This window comes from Lutjanus erythropterus, chromosome 2 (genome assembly GCF_056507025.1).
Source record: "Lutjanus erythropterus isolate fLutEry1 chromosome 2, fLutEry1.hap2, whole genome shotgun sequence".
In the NCBI taxonomy this organism is placed as follows: domain Eukaryota; kingdom Metazoa; phylum Chordata; class Actinopteri; order Lutjaniformes; family Lutjanidae; genus Lutjanus; species Lutjanus erythropterus.
Window position 1 is genome coordinate 7,637,102 of NC_139318.1, and position 19,848 is coordinate 7,656,949.

Genomic DNA, 19,848 nt, shown 5'->3' on the forward strand with positions numbered 1-19,848 from the left:
GTTTTAATATTTTGCATTCATAAAGTTGAAAATTGAAAGATTTCCTGACTTATAATGTCCAAAATGCTGGATCCTACATTTACCACAGTGCAACTCAATAGCATCTTTCTGCAAGCACCCATGTGTCTTAAACTGTACACCCCCATTTTCTAACACAGACCTTCTGTTATGTATTTGTAGTCTCTAAACCGGTGCCAACATCAACAGGGTGAGCGTGCCTCCTCACTGTTTCCAACATATAGGCCTGCCTCTCCGGGGTTTTGTGCGTGATCACGTCAGATATGGTCTTCCAGGCATCTTTTAAGTATCTGCATTGGTTGCTGTGGTAACGACCTAGATGTGTGCATGTATGCTAACTGGTGGTGTGATTTTCCAACATAGAGTGAAAACAACGAGCCGCCATCTAGATGGAAATGTGTCCTCTGTGTCACGGCGACACGTTGCCACGGTTGCCAGGTGTCCTCCACTGAACATCAGTGAAGATTGATGCTCTGTTTTTTTCCCTCGTGTTTTGGGCTGCGATGCTGGCCAGCTACCTGCACTGTGGCTATTAAGGTTCTTGTTGTTGTGTGGCAAGTGATGCAAGGGAGGTTTCAAATGGGATTGAGTGCCCAGACTGAGGCACATCTCCAGGAATTATATTTTACTGTTTTGTATTAAATTATCCTTTATTTGGACTCACAGAGACATGAGGTCTCATTTTCAAAAGACACCTGGTATCATTATTATTTATTATCAGTTAGAGCTGCAATGATTAATTGATTATCAATCATTTGTCATTTTCAAGTCATTTTTTTAATTAAAAAAAATCAAAATTCTCTGATTTCAGCCTCTCAAATGTGAATATTTTCTGGTTTCCTTAGTCCTGCCCGGCAGTAAACTCAATATCTTTGTGTTTTGGACAAAACAAAACATTTGAGAACTTGGGCTTTGGAATACAATGATCAACACTTTTCACATTGAAAATAATCAACAGATTAACTGATGATGAAAATAATCGTTAGTTGCAACCCTGTTATCCATACTTCACATTAGCATGATTTAGGGGTGGGAACCTTTGAGTATCTCTTATGTTTCATTTCGATTCAGTCTTTGGTATCCAGTTCGATTCAGAATTGATTCTTTATTAAATTAAGAGACAAGTGGCCACAGTTGTCTCCTGCTCCAGTTCCACTTAGTTAGTTGACAATAAAAAGGCCTGCAGCCTTGCATGAATTAAGAGTTTAATTACTTTGAAAGCATCTTAGTCTCCTGCCTGTAAGAGAATGACAAAAAGAGGGTGAGGTGGGATGCTCAGCTGTGTTGATGTTGTGTCTCCAGCAGGGCTGGGTTGATGGTCGATGCCGTCGTCCATTGGCGATGTTTCACTTTGGACATCATCATAAGCAGTTGCGAGCGGCAATGTACGCTGCCACCACTGTCCAGGACACAAAGTGGACACAGAGTTTTTGAGTTGAAACAAACTGATGAGACAGTTGTTTTCTCTGCCACAGAGTTGGTTTACATTGTTTCATGCTGCAGTGTGTGTTGGTCAGCCAGCGTGGTTTGTTCCGCTCTGTTAACACTAGTCTGTGGCTGATGGCGTAGACAGCAGGGCTGTACAATATGGTAAAAAGTCATATTGCAAATATTTTGACTGAAATTGCGATATGCAATAGTGAAAGTTAACGAGAATAGGCTTGGGGTGTAATGGATTACAAGTAATCAGGATACAAAAAAATAGATTATATTTCATTACAGTTACACAAAAAAGAGATTAGATCACAGTTACATTTAGTAAAAATGGAGATTATTAGCAGGATTACAATCTTAAAATACATTTTAAAGATATACTACCATGCCCAGTGAGCACACATTACAATCAGTAAATCTTGGGAAGAGATCATCTGTACATGAATGAATGTTCCTGACCATTTCTACTGACTATTTTTATTTTTCTATATTGCCTTTACCTTGCATTAACAGGCCATCTTATTGTTTTTATTGCCTCTTACCAGGAAAACAGTACAGGACATTTTGGCCTGCTTCATAAAAGTAAAAGACAACGTAAGTGCTTTTAGGTGGAATTAACAGACCTATTTTTCATCCCGTCAGTAAAACAATATAAACATTTAAATGCTTTAATACTGCAGATATAAACCTTAAGTTTTCAGAATTTTTTCTGTTGTCTTTTATTTTTTTCAGAGACCCAAATAAAATCTCTTGTGTGGGTTAGGGTTAGTCAGGGTCTCTGGGAATGACTGCACTGAAACACCACTCTGGGCTCAGTGAACAGTTGCCAATTCATTATCTTGGCCTCCAGTGAAAAACTGCTTTTTGATTCAGAATCTTCCATCGCTGCATCACAAAGCTTCCAAGACTCAATAAAAACAAAAGCTCCTGAATAAGTTCATGGCAGATTACTTTAAGTTTGAGTGTGACATGTGAACAGCAAACTCAACAAAGAACATTTAAATGCATACAATTATTGCTTTGAATCCATTCACGTATTTGTGCATTATGAAGGAATATGCAATCAACAAACTTAACAAACATACCAGGCTAAACAATTTAAATATATTTAGTGTTGAGGTAATCCAAAAGATAACAGTAATCTGGTTACATTAATGTTGTGATACTTAGATTAGGTTATTGACTACATTTTTAACAGGTAATTAGTAACTGTATCTGAATACATTTTAAAGTAATCCTCACAATCCTGCCTTTAAATCTTAACACACTAGACTTTGTTCTTTCTAGGCAATTTCATACTTGCATCATGTTTATGTAATGTTGACAGAACTGTGAGCAACCAAGTGGGTAAAAATAAAACTTCCTGTCAGCCGACTAATTGCAATATCAAGCAGGAGATGTGGGAAATTCTTGACAGATACAATTCTGTATCTGCAATTTGTCAGCAAGATTTGTGCAAGTGTCAACAAACTGATGCCAAAATGGCTGCAAAGCCTCCAGACCTGACACTTCATTGTAATCCAATATTGACACGCATTACGAACACGAACAGCTCTTTTCCATTCTGTTTTTATGATGGAAGGGAAAGAAATTAAAATTGTACTGGAGCAATATCAGCTTCAGAGTTTATTGAAACAACGTTTATGATACAGCTCAGCAAAGTTTGCTATATTGATCATGTCATATTGCTAACCATTTCCCCTTTCTTTTGTACATTCTGCTCCATTTCGCTGCGTGATGAGAGTGTACTCGGTGGATAGCAGCAGACTGTGGGTGTACAGGCTGGCAGAATTGGAGGCGGCAGGGTTGTGCCCTGCTGATTCAAAATGCAGAACTTTGATGTTGCCGGACGCTTTAATAGTGTTAGTTCAGGCTGAACACTGAAGTCAAGCATGCATTAAACTGATCAGGAATCAGCTGCTTCAGTCATGCTTTGCAATCAGTGGCTCACTCAACAGCTGATTGGCTCTACCTGGCTTGTAAGGTCCAATCATATTTACACAGGTCTACAAAGTCCCCATTGTAACCTGACACTTCCTCCTCACTTTTAAGAGCCCTTCACACTTGAGATGAAACTGTAGGAAATGTTCATATCATCACCATATCATAGTGACTAAAAAATATCATGGTTATCATTGTCATTGTTAAAATTTGACATGGTGATAGTAACTGTTGGGAATTTTATGGCAGTTTATTTTGAAACCACTTATAGTTTCAACCCTAGTACACACCAAGAACGATAACTACAACATTAACTTTAAATATATTGTTTTAAAAATCATTCAACTCAAGTCAAAAAAGCAAAGCAAAGCTACAACAATCACGGCGGTGGCGCAGAATATCAGAGGGCAGAGGGATAACTTTCAGTTCAGAGTGTTTTGAACAATAGAAGTAGACGGCTAGGACCTAATTTCATCTGAGACATACTTGTGCTGACGGGGTCTCTGAAGTTTGTTTGGTTTTTACTGATGTCCTCTTTGATGATCGCCGACTTTTAATCTAGATCAGAATTATCTGCACAGGATTAATCTAAAATTTGTCTTGTAACATTATTTATTTTGTTTTTTAAAAAAAGTTAAATATTGATGCAGCAGAATTAGATATATTGTCTTTTTTTAATTCCAGGGTTTTTGGTCTTTCCAAGTTGCATCACTTGAGGAAATTTCACACAGCTTCTTCTGGAGCCACAGACGACTTCATACTCAGATTTATATGTAGTAGTACTCCCCAACACTTAAATGCCCTCAACACTTATAAACAGACTTTGGTGTGCAAAATGGGTGGGGTTCCCCTTTAACAACTGCTAATGCGTCACAAAACTAGACTTGGCTCTGATTGGCTCTCACTGCTAAAGAATCACTGAAATCCACCCAGTCAGGGGAGTTTGTAGCATTTGAAGTGTAAAACCCATAAGCAGTTTTATCTTCTAATTCTTTCAATTGAACTAATTCAATTAAATTTTATTATATTTATTTGTTATTCATGATACATCTGAAAACAACATCATGAAAAATTAATACCGTGAGACCATAAGCGTGAGAGTTAATTCAATCTGATTCCCAAATGTGAGACTTTCCTGAGGAAGAGTAATGCTGGATTTCTCCCTTCCAGGTCTGATTAATAAGGGATTAACTCGCGTGGCGGTGCGCTCGGATCCAGTTTAGTCATCTCAAATATTCCAATTTGTTGTATCAAATGTTATTACTGGCTGGATTTGTGCCTTGGCTTCAGGTTAGCTTTTGCAATCTCACCATTTGCATATTGATGCGTCTCACGTCCATGAGCAGAACAACCAGCAGACTGAGTTCAGATGTTCCTCCTCTCCACTGCAACCTGTTTATCATAAGTGATGTTTATTGTCATTCAAACTCGGGTGGAAGGTTGATCAGACGCTAATCAATGATGAGACATGATATGAAATTAACATGCACTTCATTATACTTCATTTAATGAATGAAGCTTTGTGTGGCTTTACATTTAGAGACGGTCCCTACACGGAGGGAGCTGAGGGAGGGAGCGACTATGCTACCTAATTAAAAGTTTCAAGTTGGAGGCACGCTGATTGTAAATGACTTCAGATGATGCTGGTGGGCTTACTGTTGATCTCAAGCTGTTCAAGCAGTTAATTAAAAAAAACGACGTGGCGAACCAAATCGGTTACAGATTGCAATTAATGCACTCTGCGAGCCGGGCCGGGAGAGAACTACCCTGCCTCGTTAGCGAGCGCACGCCTGCCAGGGTCAGCCTATAGGAAAGCAAGTGCTTTTATTTGTTTTTCATCCTTTTTCATAAGCCTTTATTAACAGCAAACCAAGCGATAAGCAATCAAGTGCAAAAGAAATGAAAAAACAAAAGCGGCGGCCCTTGGGAAAAGCCGAACTGTTGCTATGGCAACCTCCCCGCGCACAGCAAAGTGGGGGAGATTTTATTTTGAAGGACAGTTTTCTCTTTATCTCCCCCCCTTTGTCCTTTATTCATCCGTCTGTGAGATGATCAAAGGTGTGGCAGGTAGATAAAACGTGGCAGTAAAAGGGAGGGAGGTGGTCGGGGGGGGGGGGGGGGGGGGGGGTTTGAAAGGACGGGTGTTAAAAAGAGATGTGAAGCTTTAAAGGATAAACTGCTCAGATACTGTGTTAAATCACATCTGGGTAATTTAACAGCAGCTACATTTTCACTTAAATCTCCTCCCTGTGACCTCCTCTAAACACACCTGACTGACAGTAATGGCTGGTGTTATTCCTCCCCGTCTGATACCTAAGGTTGTGATACAGGGTGCATTTGAGGTGATGCAGTCTGAGTTAGGCTTGCAGTGCACCGTGGGTTTATTCTGGATGCTTCCTCCCACGTCGGTGACAGACTTCCTCCCCCGTTCCTCGCTGGAAACCGTACGTGGGCAGGGAGAAGTGGGTTACACGCAGGAAACAGAAAGCTCCTGAGGGATGACACAGGAAAAAAAAACGACAGCAGTGGCCGACATCACAGCGACGAGGAAGGAAACTTCAATATGAGAGACGCGCCATCAGTTCAGTTCCACTAGAATACAGCTGCTACTCATCTGAGCAGAGCGTGTAAGAGGAGGATGTTTTGATTCACAGTTACACACAGGCAAATTGATGTAGTGTTAAAGGGAAAGGTGGGTAAACTGGAGCTTATTGTCAGTGATCATCAGAGTTGGTTCACATTATTTTGAAATGTAGTCAGTTACTGAATACAAATTACTTGGCAGTTTTAGTAATTAGTTACGTAGTCCTTTGGATTACTTCAAAATCTAAATTTGTAAATATCAAACTTAACACTGAAATATTGGACACAGCCAGTAGGGCTGCACAATTAATGGGAACTGCAATAAAATTGCAATATGGCCAAATGCAATATCCACATCACAGAGACAGAACTAAATCGTAATTGAGGTACTGTAGTGCTGCATAGACGACCTGGCCTTAAAATCTTGTTCTCCAGACAGTGATGGACAAAATACTCAACAGTACTTGAGTCAAAGTATAGATACTCCTGGTCAAATATGACTCATTACAAGTGAAAGCTGCTCAGTCAAAATTTTACACGAATTAAAATACCAGAGTACTTGCTTTTAAAAATACTTAAGTATTCAAAAGTGCAAATTACAAAGTACATTTTCTAATATCAATACATGCTGTATTGTTTTCACAATGCATTTACAGAACCTTGTAACTCTCTGAATCCACCTAATGATGCACTGACCTGCTTGTAGAACCACTCTGCTACACAAAGTCTATAGAAACACCTATAAAAACTTCAGCATAGAAATGAAATTTAACTTTTTTGGAATAAGGTTTGACAACAGTGTCGCTGCCTGCTCTTTTTACTCCACCTCCACCCCAGCATCCACCTGTAGGCTCCGACGAGGGGTTTCAAGAATTCACTCATCACTCCCCTTATATCTGTATGTAACTGTGATGAAGTCGGAGCCTATATGCCAAACTGAAGTCATGTTCTGCTGCTGAATAAACATTCTAAAACATGAGTTGTCTGACTGAAATTGCCATTTTTTAATCTAATTTTCAGAAAACTGTCATAGTATAAATAACACACCACGGTATACCGAATCTTGAGTTGAAAAGAAACGTAAATGAACGAGTCTTTTTAAAATAATACAGTATACAGGTGTATTGATATTTTCTTATGCTCCTTTCTCCAACACAGATTTGACCTCACTCACATTAATCCACGAAACAAATATTTCCATTGTGTTTTCTACATTGTTTTTCATCATTCGAAATTTGACTGGCGCTCTTTTAATTTTGTCATCTTGTTGTGCCCTCTTCTTCTGCAGTGGTACAGGCCCAGTGGTTTTCTGTTAGGAGAATTGGCTCCACCTCCTGCCATCTCAATGCACCAACTCCTAATAATAACTGAACAGTAATGGATGAAAACAACCATACATTTGCATTTTCTGTTGCAGAATCACTTCATATTTGGTCAAAATGTGTGATACATTTGGATGGAAACACACCTAATGATATACATGTCAGGTTAAAGTTGGAAATGAAAGCCAAAGTTTCCTTGAGCTTCTGATTTGTACTGGATACTAATCACAATGTTGATGGAGATTTTCCTTCTACAATTATGAATCTTTAGCCACAGAATGAATGAAATCACTGCCTTCAGTGAGTAACATGAGTGGGTGTATTCCTTTAAATAGCCTTCTGCTCACATTTAGCATGCGTCACATTGATATTTATATGATTTGAGTTTAATTAAAGGAGTGTTGCTAAACTAGTAGGCAGCATCTGTTCTGCAAAGCAGCTCGAGTGTGTTTACAGTATACTCTCATTAGTATTCCTGCCTACACGTTGTGTTGTGGAAGAATTATACAGAGCCTTTACCTACGTACCCTTGTTACCCAGAGGTCTAGGACATGTACCATGCCATTTAACATAGTTGATCTGAATCAGGCTGAGGACTTGTGTTGCATGTCTTTTGTCAGTCTTTTTGTAAATTTTCAATTATCAACATTTAATGTAAAGTACAGAGTATTATCAACAAATTGTAAGTACAGCATTATTACTGTATGTCAGTAGTGTTTTACTGCTGTTGCTGGTCAGGGTGGAGGTGATTTTTAATAGTTTGTAAACTGTTTGATAGTTTAGTCCACAGTTAGTCCACAAGTTCCTGTTTTGTGATGAACACATGTTTTGGACCCCCTGTCGGAGCCTGCAGGTGGACGCTGGGGTGGTGGTGAGGCTGAATGAACAGGCAGTGACGCTGTTGCAAAGTAGCAATGGCATTGACAGGCAGAGGGAGAGATGGGAGATTTTAGGAGTTTAGATAGACTGCCAGATTGGAAGGGTGTGTTTGGTTTGTACTACAGAGAGTGAGGCATATCAATGTGATTGTGGTGCAGCTGGAGTTGACTGTTTGAACTAGTGCGCAGGTGTCGCTACACAAGGTAAAAACCCCAATTCCAAAAACGTTGGGATGTTATGTAAAATCCTTTTCGAATTGTATTCAGATTGTATTCTGATCTTTTTGCGGGATGTCCTTGCTTATTTCAGAAGACGATGCCAAGTCATGCAGTGCGCAAACCACAACAACCTCAAGACTTACAATCATAAGACAGAAAGTTGTGTAGTGTGAACATTACAGCGAGCTGACGACTGACGTCATGACCAAGGCATTAGCATGTCAGTGATGTGAGGTGTGCTTTTGTCAATGTAGTAATGAAAATTTTGTTCTTTGCAGTTGAGGTTCATGATCATTTTATTGTATGACTGCTTGGGTTTTGTTTGCATTTTCTCGTTGCATAATGTCTCTGGGGACAGGTATTTTAAACCAGCTGTGGTATGTAGCTTTATGCTATATGCATGCATCTATAAAAATAAACATTTTAGCTATAATTTCATGTGCTCATTGTATGTATATTGTGCTGTATGCACAGTCTTAACCAGCAGAGCAGCTATTAATTGTAGCCATCACACAGGGCTGCAGCTAACAGTTATTTTCATTATCAAATAATCTGCCAATTATTTTTTCAATAAATTGATTCAACTTTTGGTTTTATGAATGTCAGAAAATTAAAAGGAATACCCATCATATTTCCCCAGAGTCTAAAGTCACACTGAGGTGCTTGTTTTGTTCAATAAATTGTCCAAAACCCAAAGATAATCAATTTGCTATGACACAAAACAGAGAAGGAGGTGCATGGATTGATTGATTGAATTGTTGCAGCACTACTGTCTGATAATTGTAGTGCAGTAAACTGTAAGATATTTCCCTGTGAAATGAAGTTCAGTAGAAGTTTAAGAAGCATAAAATATAAATACACCTGCACATAAGTACTCATTTACATTGATTTTGCTGATGAAATGCTTCCTCTGACTAATGCACTCTAAAACATCCTAATCTTTGCTTTACTGTGTGAGTGTTAATGTCTTGTAGTCTACTGTAAATGTTCACTCCTGTAACTCAACAGAAAGTGCACACACTGCTCTTCTCTGAAGATTATATTCATGCTGCTCTGCTGTTTGTTGCTCAATCCGTTTTCATTTCACGTCTTCTGCAGGGCGCTGCGTGAGGCGGCGGAGCATCCCCAGGAGACGAGAGTTCAAGCCTGGCCTTTAACTGATCCGACACTCCCACCGCTCAACTCCGCTTCACCTCTCCAATAAGCATCCTCCCCCTCACCCTGGGGCCCTGACTCCAGTCTCCCAGCTCTCCCACACCTCCATCTTCTCAGCTCCCCACTGATCAATCCTCCACCAAATCTTCCCCGACTCTGGCCCTCCTCCGTCCTCCCCCATCCCTGCCTCGGTGAGCCATGGCGGTACCTTCAGCCCACGAGTTTCACTGGCAGAGCCTGGCACGACTGCCCAGCGGCCGCGTCTACCACACCCTGTCTGAGGTGGGGGGGCAGATGTACATGCTGGGGGGCTGCGACGCCGCAGGGAGGCCTTGTCCGGCCCTGGAGCTCTACTCCCCTGAGGTAAAAAACCCTTAATCGCTAATAGATTAATCAGAGTTAACAATTTAACTGATTAAAAATGTGTTAACCAATAATGCATGCCTTATGTACCATCTCTACAGAGCTCCAGGGTTTTCTCATGGTCTGGTTTGATTTGCCTTGTTAGTCTAGAAGTGGAAGAAACTCTGCCCCGTTTGAGATTGTTTTGTTTGGCGATGACATTTGTTAAATAAGAATTTGACATTTGACATTTTGAGCAATCATCCTGTACTTTCAAATTGTTTGTGCCATATGAATTAATGTTCACAATACTAATGTGCCACTAGAATTGTTGTTTATGTAAAACTTAAAATGAGAAAAATTATTTAAAATTAATAGTTAATTATTAATGATCAGACAGTTATTGATTGTTAATGTTTTCAACTATTAGTTAAGGAAAATGCACAAAATGTGCAAATTGCAAAAACAGTTAAAAGGAGCAGTATACAACAATTGTGTGTCATACACTGTATATTGAATAGGTTGAAATCCTATTAAATATAACGTCTGTGGTTGGTGCGAGTTGGTTCCCGCTCCTCCTCAGACTTGATCAGTAGTTTTATGAGTTTGACTCATAAGCAGACTTAAATTACTTCTGCTAACATTCAGCATTAATTTGTTAAAGAATAACACAAGTTTTGGACCTAAATAGAAATTGTCAGAGAAGCAGGTATTTACAAGCATGTTTACTTGATCTCTGATAACATATCATAATAATTTTATGATTTATTACAGTAATTATGTTACCTTTTTTCATTTTTAAGAAACAATTTCTATTATGTATACATATAAAAAATATAGCAAAAAAAGTCTCATCCAGCATTCACACACGTGTCAGATTGTAAGCATGATATGTCATTTTTTCCAACAGCAAAGTACTATCTGTGCAGTAGCTGCAGTTTCCACTGCGTGAATATATCATGATTTATGTAAATCCCCCTGAAGACGCTGTCACAAATCAGTTGATTTAAATTGGAAATAAACTAGCTGTGTATGTACCTCAAAAAACCCCAACACTCAGCAGGAGTCCCAGATACGAGATGGAAAAAGAGAAAGATGGAAAACTGAAAGTGAGGAGAAGTTCAGCCTCTAAACAAAGAAGACGTAGGTGGCTGTGCTGGAACTACAGCTGCAATGTTCTCGGACATATATGACATGTGTTTGAAAACTTCTCTTTGGTTTTGTTAGTATTAACTATTTAGCCTCAACACTCTGTCCTGCTTTCCATCAGCTTATTAAAGTGTGTCGCATGTGAGATCTGGAATATAAGCTGTGCTTGGTAATATAACCTGTTCATTTGTTTGTGAGTTTGTCTTTAATTTCTTGTCCCTGTTCGCAGGGGGACCGGTGGATATCCCTGCCCCCCATGCCCACCTCTCGTGCCGGTGCAGCCGTGGCGGTGCTGGGAAAACAAATCCTGGTGGTGGGAGGAGTGGGAGAGGACCAGAGCCCCCTGAAGGTTGTGGAGATGTACAACACAGAGGAGGGGAGGTGGAGGAAGAGGAGCGCTCTGCGGGAGGCTTTGATGGGCGTATCCATCACTGTGAAAGGTACAGAAATCACATAACAAATAGTAACACTGAAACTGCAAGAGGTCACTCAGTAGAATGCAGAATTCTGCCAAGTAAGAATATTTAGATGTAACCCCTTTGTAATCATCAACATTTTGATTAGTAACTGTAATTTCATTACACATTTTCCCAGTAATTGTGACAAATTACAATAAAATGCAGTTTATAATTAGTAGTTTCTTTCCAGCACTGTTTGTATCCCATTAGACATTTGTGTGAAATTCTGTCATAATTAGTGAATGAATTCTTGAGTTATGACCAAAAACATGTTCAGTGAGGTCACAGTGACCTCTGACCTTTGACCACCAAAATTGAATCAGTTCATCCTTGACCCTGACTGGTCACTTGTGGCAAGTTAAAAATTCTGGTCTTAATTCCCTCAAGGTGTTCTTGAAATATTGCATTGACAAGAATGAGACGACCTGAAAACATAATGCCTGTGGTCCCGGCCGTAGAAAAAAGGATTTTCATGTTTATTTCAAAAGTTGTGAATCGCAGAGGCCCTTCAGCATACAGTCATGAAAGTGCACCAGAAAATGAGGCCAGTGGATTTAGTGGTATGCGAGATTAGCAGGGCGGCTCCGACTGATTTGATTTTCTTAGCTGACTAGTGGCTGTCAGTTCAAGCCATTAGTCAACTAGTCATTGAATGTTTATGATTATAAATTAAATTACCACTAAATGAGTTTCCTGTTAAATGCTAATAGCACAAAGGATAATGACTCTGAAGGTATTGGAACAACCATTGGGAGAACAGGAGGAGAACATTTTGTTATTTCAACACAGTATTACCTCAAACAAGCCTTGATGTTTAAAACACAGGAGTCCAAACCTTGCTAACTTATCAACACTACAGATAAAGTGTACTTACAAATTAAGTTGCTAAGTTACAAACCCGCTCCTCAACCACTTCACGCCTCCTGTTGCTTCCTGACCCCGCCATGTCTTCACCATCTCATGAGTCAGTGTCTGGTTGAAGCTGCTGTATCATTAAATATTCTCAGGAGGTGTATTCCCTGTCAAGCTGGCCTCCATTGATTGAAAACTAACTCAAGTCGAGCAGCTACAAACAGGTGGATATACACATTATTTCCTACAAATTGTTCACACTAAAGGTCCATTATTTTGCTAATTAAAAGGTTTTATTATGAAGCCGCAAAATCAGGAAATGCTGCTTTTCATCAGCAGTAAGTTGACATGACTGCTGTACAGCTCAAAGCGAACATGAGAAAGTAAGTAGGTAGATACATGAGTACATGCAGAGACAGAAGGGAAACTAGACTTCAAACCACGGAGATTATCTTCTAAAGAGCTGAGAGCTGAACGCACTTTGGCCCAACTGCAGACGAGGTCTGCGTGTGACTCGGCACAGCTCAGTGTGTTAAAAGTGGTAATAGGAAATGCAAATCAGCACAGCGCAGTTTGACTCAGCGCAGCCAAAAGTGATAATGGAAAAACCCCATAAGACTCTTGGCACTGACTAACAGTTAAGTGGACTATGAGGGGGCAGCCATAGAGATTAGCTCCGGACAAACTGCACGTCCGTTGGTGACGCACACACGCGAAAACAGACACACGCAGGTGATCACATGGTCCTCTCCAGGCTCCGGTTAGTGCTGCAAGAAATCTGACATAACCCAGGGTTTCTACTGTAAGTCATGTCAACAGTGCTTACTACTTATTAACTTACTACTTACTAACACATATAGGCCTCTAGTTTTACTGCAGTGTGGTCTGGTGGTGTGTGCAGAGCTGGCAATAATGACATTAAAAATGTGTGACTGATGAAAAATAATTAGCTGTGTGGGTTAAATCTCATATCAGTTTAACAGTGCTTCTCTTTAAACATAAGAACTGTGGACTGTAAAATTACATTTCCCCACTGGAAATAATGCATTTTCAGAAAAACTATTATTTATCTGCAGCTCCAGATAGAAGCCAGAGGAGAAACTCTCAGTCATCATAGAATAAGGAAATGTTTCCACTATCGAGTCATAGTATCTCATTTTATTAAGTTACTTGTTAAATCAATTCCAATTTCATGTGCATGGAAAGATCAAGCCTGAACATAAAAAGTGTCACTGCTTCTGCCAAATGTGTTTCATGAATGCAGCAGTAGATGTATTATAATTCAGCAGGACTGCATGAAATGTGAAAGCAGTTTGTTGGAGGCAAACAAGTACTGAAACATCAAAAATCGAGAGCATTAGCTAACCCTGTTATCATATAAATCCCTGAATAATGTGACCATAATATCCCTACAGGGTCTTAACACTTATCTATTAGATTTAGTGACTTTGCACTGGGCTGAATTAGTTTGAACATCAATATAGAAGTGAATGACATCAATCATCTTCTTGGCACCTATCAAGGGGTGGGATCACTGACTTAAATAAAAGATGGACGATGTCGCTCCACCTCCTCCTACTGTACAAAATGAGCGCTGCCATCTTGCGCTGGTGACGTCATTGGGAACCAGAGTCTGCGTTGTAGTGACGAGTGTTGTAGCCGTGCTTTTGATTTCCAAATCGATTGCAAGTAGACCTCAGCCATCAGTCATGGCATGAAACCATGTTTTTATATCATCAAAAAACTAATTAAAACCAAACTGATGAGAAAAATGGACACTTGAAGAAACATCTTTGGGACAAATGTATTTGACACACAGTTTGATGTTTTAGCTTGGCCCATCTCCAATTAGCATTGAGGAGGCAGGATTTATGACCTGTTCTGCAGCCAACCACCAGCGGCGATGGAGATGTTTTGGTTTCACTTTTGATAAGCTTTCAGGGTGCTGATTCCAAAACACATTCTCTGGGTGGGATATATTAGGCAACAAGTAAATAGTCAGTTCTTCAAGTTGATGTGTTGGAAACCAGAAAAATAGAAAGCTTCACGGTTCAAATCATGATGGGTAGGCGACTGGATCAGAGCATCTTGAAATGAGCAGGTCTTGTGGGATGTTCCTGATATGCAGTATTTAATACCTACCAAAAGTTGTCCAAGGATGGACAACTTGTGAACTAGCAACAGGGTCATGCGTGCCCAAGGCTCACTGATACTTGTAGGGGGTGAAGACTGTCTGTTCCAGTCTCACAGAAGAGCTACTGTAGCACAAACTGATGAAAAGTTAATGCTGGCTATAACAGAAAGGTGTCAGAACACACGGTGAATCACAGCTCGCTGTGTGTAGTGTGTGCCGATGCTGACCCCTGTCCACCGCTCAAATGGGCGTGTGAGCCCCAAAAACTGGACCATGGAGAAATGGAAGAAGGTGGCCTGGTTTTGACACAGTGTCAACTTGGCTGCCTAATTCTCCAGATCTCAGTCAGATCAAGCATCTGCAGGATGTCCTTGAACAGCAAGTCTGATCCGTGAAGGGCCTGCCTGGCAAAGCACAGGGTCTGCTGCAAATATCTTGCTGTGAGACTCTACAAAACACCTTCAAGTGTCTTGTGGAGTCCATACCTCAACAGCTCAAAGCTGTTTTGGCTGTTAGAGGCACCTACACAATACTACAATATTAGGCAGGTGGTTTTAATGTTGTGGCTGAACAATGTATATTATCTGCAGCTGCTCAGCATTTAGTTTATGATATTTTCTCATATGATATCATCATAATATTATGCTGTAAGTATTGTCAGACTGTGTTCTGTCCAGAGTCTCTGTGGGAAACAGATTTGTCTGCCAGCAGTCCATCACAGGTGCTGCTGCAGTCAAAGCTGTACAGAATAGGCAAAATATTGATAACACATCCACATCAAGGTCACTACACCCAGTTACAACTACAGGCTGTACTGTGGATTATAATATGAAGTCTGCACACTAATACAAAACACTAGTATAGTAGTGTGTGTACTACAAAGTATACACTAATCTTCCATGCAACAAATGATGTCAATCAAAATGCAAGTTTGGAACAAAGCTGCTGCCAATGATCAATTAAAAAGCCTCACAACAAATCAAAACATGACATTGTAAAACTAGAGTATCCATCAGCAGCACACACAAAAATCAAGCAGTGTTATTCTGCGTACAACCAGCTTTGATCTGACACAATGTGATTTTTCCAGTATGAAGGCATGACGTGGCCAAAACACAGTAAGAGTCAGTATTTAGTGTGCAATTAGAGCACAGCTTTAATCTTCTGATTACATTCAAACAGTGACATGTCAGTCAGTTTGGTCTCAGCGTGAACGCAGCATGTAGCGTATGGTGCAATGAGGTTATATAACAAAGACAACAGACTTAGAATTTGTACTAGAAAATATTTCCCACCTCAGCCTTCAAGTTGTTAAAATGTTGCTTGGGAACTTGTCGTCTGTCTTTGAGCTCTGATTCTTCTCCACTGTCAGACTTCAACTACATGTAATAATGTCTTCATTTGAAAATACTAGTGCAGTACTTGGGCCGAGTGCTTGCATTGGAAGCGCTGCTTGCAGCTTGCAGCATTCTCAAGAACCATTTATCCAAACCGATTTCATACTCGACACTGCACTCCCTTGGGTCCTCCGCAATACACCCACTAAGTATGAAGTCGATCAGACAGACACTAATGGAGGTCTGTGAGGGACAGCCACACACACATACATATGTACAGACAGATGGAAAGAGATTCCTTTCTTTATGGTTACAATGCTAGTGCAGCATCACCTGTAGGCCGAATGACATCAAATTTGTCGTGGACATTCAGACTTCATATCTACAAATGTCCACCAGATGTTATTGTAATAGCTCAGTAGTGTTGAGGACATTTGACTTTTTCTTTTTTTTACATTTTAACACGTTTTTAAAGCCAGCTTTAGAGAGACTATATGGAATATCAAAAACCCAACACAGTAACTTTTTCCAACTTGGTTCAAAAAATTTGGTGATGATTGCTCAAACTTTGTAGGATGAATAGTGAAAAACAGATACATGTATATATACATTGTATGTGTATATGAAAGATATATCATTTATGAAATTCTTTGGTTTCCTTTAATTTTGTTAGTTTCTAAGCTTACTCTGTGCCAGGAAAAACTCTCATCCCAGACAAGAATTCACAACTTCAAACAATTTAAAAATGTGTTAAAAGCCTTCAAAATCTAAAACTAACAATATCTACTGATAACATAGGTATAAAAATGTGCTATTATAAAAACCTTGTTTTCATATCGATTTCTTTAGACCTGTTTAGTTGTGTCCCAGGTTTCTGTCAACTCCATCAAATCTTTACAAAACCATGATTTAATTAGGCATTAAAAGGGTTAGCTATACTGTAAAGGCCCCCTGTCTCACTTCCTGGTTTAAAAAAAGGAAAGAATACTGCTCAGTTCTATTTTTCAACATATTTATTAAATAATATTGCTCTCAGATGTGTCTCAACCATAACATGTCAACTCTGTAGCCTTTCTAAAACAAAGCTAAATAAGAATTACGGTTTAAACATGTGTATTTTGATTAACATTAAGAGAACTCTGAACAACTTTGGTAAGTTTTCTCTTTTGATGTCAATGGAACAATTTTTGCGCTGTGACACTCAGATTTATTCTCATATTTTGGGACGAGTCCAGCAATCTCCATAAATAAACAGTCTTTTCAGAGAGCATCTCTTCAGCCGTGGATGAGTTTGTGCTCAGACCAGCGGTGCATCCGTCAGTGTCTGCTGGAACACAGATAGATGCTGTATACACACAGACTTATTGGCGGAGTATAGGCTTCATCATGCTGCCCTCTCCATCTCCCTGACCAATCTTCAATCCGCAGCCCTTTGCCTGCAGTCCCATCCCCAAACTCATCCCCCGCAGCTGAAAAAAAGACAAATAATCTGACAAAATGATCGATAGGGCCAAATTAAAACAAATATGCTATTTTTAAATGGATAGTCAGTCATAGAATTGACTAGGTGATGCCATTTTCATTGACATTTCTACAATCGTTATTTTCCAGATATAAGATAATGAACTTCAGGTAATGAGTTTTTCTACTCCCCGAAATGAATATAAAGTGTTTGGGAAACTTTTTTGTTTTTTATATAATATAGATGCATTGAGGCTAGAATTTGAATGCTTTACATACGTGGACTACTTGAAAAATGAATTAAGGAAAACAATAAAAATGCAGATTGTTGCCCCTGCAGCTCTTTTTTCTCTCTTCACTCTGACTGTTCAGGCTGTATTCTCCCTCGTGTCAACACTCTCACCCACTTCCATTCTTATGCTGGAGGTGTCATGCCAAAGTGCCAGACGTGGACTTTTTATTCTGCTGCTGTACTCCCTGTCCTCTCCATGTCTGTCACAGTCTCCCGCCTCGTCACAAACTTCTCATCCAACTCTCCAGCTTTGCAGATTTTTAGCACTTCATAAAATAAAGCGCCAGTGAGGCGTTTCCATCAGCTGGGATTGAGCTTTCACAAACGGATTATTAGTAACCCTTGTGCATTACTTTGAAAAACTCGCGCTGGTGTAATATTATTTTCCATTTTCAGTTTGTTATTTTTTTCACCAACATCAGTTCTGATATTAAATATCAAGTATACATTCATTTTCATGATTTAAATCCTGTTTTAAATGAAAAAAACAAAAAAAATCATATTATTTTCTGTATTTTTTGGTGGTAATGGTGGTAGTGGGGGTATCACAGTCTGGGGTATGTCACTGATTAGCAACAACATTGATGCATTATGCCTTTTTTGTGCAGCCTGCTGTGCTTCATAATACAGTAGAAGCAAGACTAAGAAATGCTGCATTGTTTTTTTCCCCTTAGGCCAAATACATGGAAATGGCCTCAGTCTGGTGGAAAATAGTAAAAACATTTGAATTGAATTTTGAAGCCAGGGGTCCAGAATGATAGCCTAAAACAAATGGATGCATACATGCTTCATATTTTGGCAGGGGAATCAAAAATTGCCATTTTAATGGGTTTTAATGGGATTTTTTTGTCCTTCAAAGCATTGGTTCCCAACCGCCGGAAATCACAGGGGGTCACCAAGACCTCGTTTGCTCCGAGGTCCTCAAAATTAATTATCCAGAAGTCTGTATTCAAAACTATTTTAGAGACACATTTCTTTGTCCTCAATTAAATATAATAGGCTACTTAGTAGACCACAGCTCTGTGACCTCTCAAAGAATCATTATTGTTCTTTTGGTGAGGATGAGTGTGTATAAGCTGCTCTGTTGGGTTGTTAAGCCTTAAAAAAAGATATCACTAAAGATAAATGTTCCAAGGATGGAAACAATTTAATTGATGTGTATTTTGGACAGCAAAGCTTTGGAATAAATCACTTATTTGTTTGGGGAGGGGGCTCAGCTTTCCTTAGATACAAGTGTGTGTGTGTGTGGGGGGGCTACCACAGAAAAAAGGTTGAGAACCACTGCTATTTTGTATATACAGTATATTACAGACCTACTGTAGGAGCTGGGGTTGAAATTTCAAAATTAAAAAATAAAAATCCTTGGGAAAATTGATCCCATGTGCATTAAAATAGTCAAGTGATGCACAAAGGTTAAGCATGACTAATGTTGAATATTTTCAGAAGGTTGTGATGTTGATGAAAATTGTAGCCTCACAACATTATAAATACATGAAAGCACTCAGATGGAAACTCTGGCTCCATTTGTGTGTGTGTGTGTGTGTGTGTGTGTGTGTGTGTGTGTGTGTGTGTGTGTGTGTGTGTGTGTGTGTGTGTGTGTAGATGGCCGGGCTCTGGCTGTGGGGGGAATGGGTGCTGACCTGCTCCCTCGTAGCATCCTGCAGCAGTACGACCTTCGAAAGGACGTGTGGGCGCTCCTTCCTCCAATGCCGACCCCGCGCTATGACGCCAACACTCATCTGCTGGCCAACAAGCTCTACGTGGCAGGTACACGCAGGCCTGTGTGGGCGTTTGTACTACAACAGTTTCACTGTCTCTGTGTGTGAAAAAAAACAATGATTATCTCTCACAATTTCAATACACACTCTATTAGAATCAATACAATTATTCTTTTTTAATATAAACTTTCAGGCGGTCGTCAGTGTAAGCGGCCAGTGAAGGCCTTCGAGGTGTACGACGCAGAGACACGTTCTTGGACTACGCTGCCCATGATGCCTTGTAAACGCTCGTATGGGGGCGTGATATGGGACACGACCGGGAGGCTGTGTCTGCTCGGAGGACTGCGGCAGGGAGGAGGACACCAGAGCTCCAAGTTCACCAAGAATGTCAACATTTTTGACACCAACCAAGGTATGGAAACACATCTTAAGCATAACCTTTCCTCAATTGTAGAGGCCACCACTACAGAAAACACTATCTGACATGGGAACACACTTCAACACAACACCAGATCGCTTCCTGTTTCATGGGACTGAGGCTAGCTCTGTGACCAT

The 19,848-nt window shown here is 39.9% G+C and overlaps 1 protein-coding gene across 2 annotated transcripts in view; it reads left to right on the forward strand.

The window, feature by feature from the left end:
* The window catches only part of klhdc8a (kelch domain containing 8A), a 59,244-nt gene that overhangs the window by 21,675 nt on the left and 17,721 nt on the right, over positions 1-19,848 (forward strand). For both annotated transcript variants that reach the window (XM_084727104.1, XM_084727114.1), the window contains 4 exons: positions 9,494-9,913; positions 11,271-11,481; positions 19,178-19,342; positions 19,487-19,705. In XM_084727104.1, the coding sequence (XP_084583230.1) occupies positions 9,749-9,913; positions 11,271-11,481; positions 19,178-19,342; positions 19,487-19,705 (760 nt within the window). In that variant the 5' untranslated portion in view covers positions 9,494-9,748. The remainder of the gene's footprint in view (positions 1-9,493; positions 9,914-11,270; positions 11,482-19,177; positions 19,343-19,486; positions 19,706-19,848) is intronic.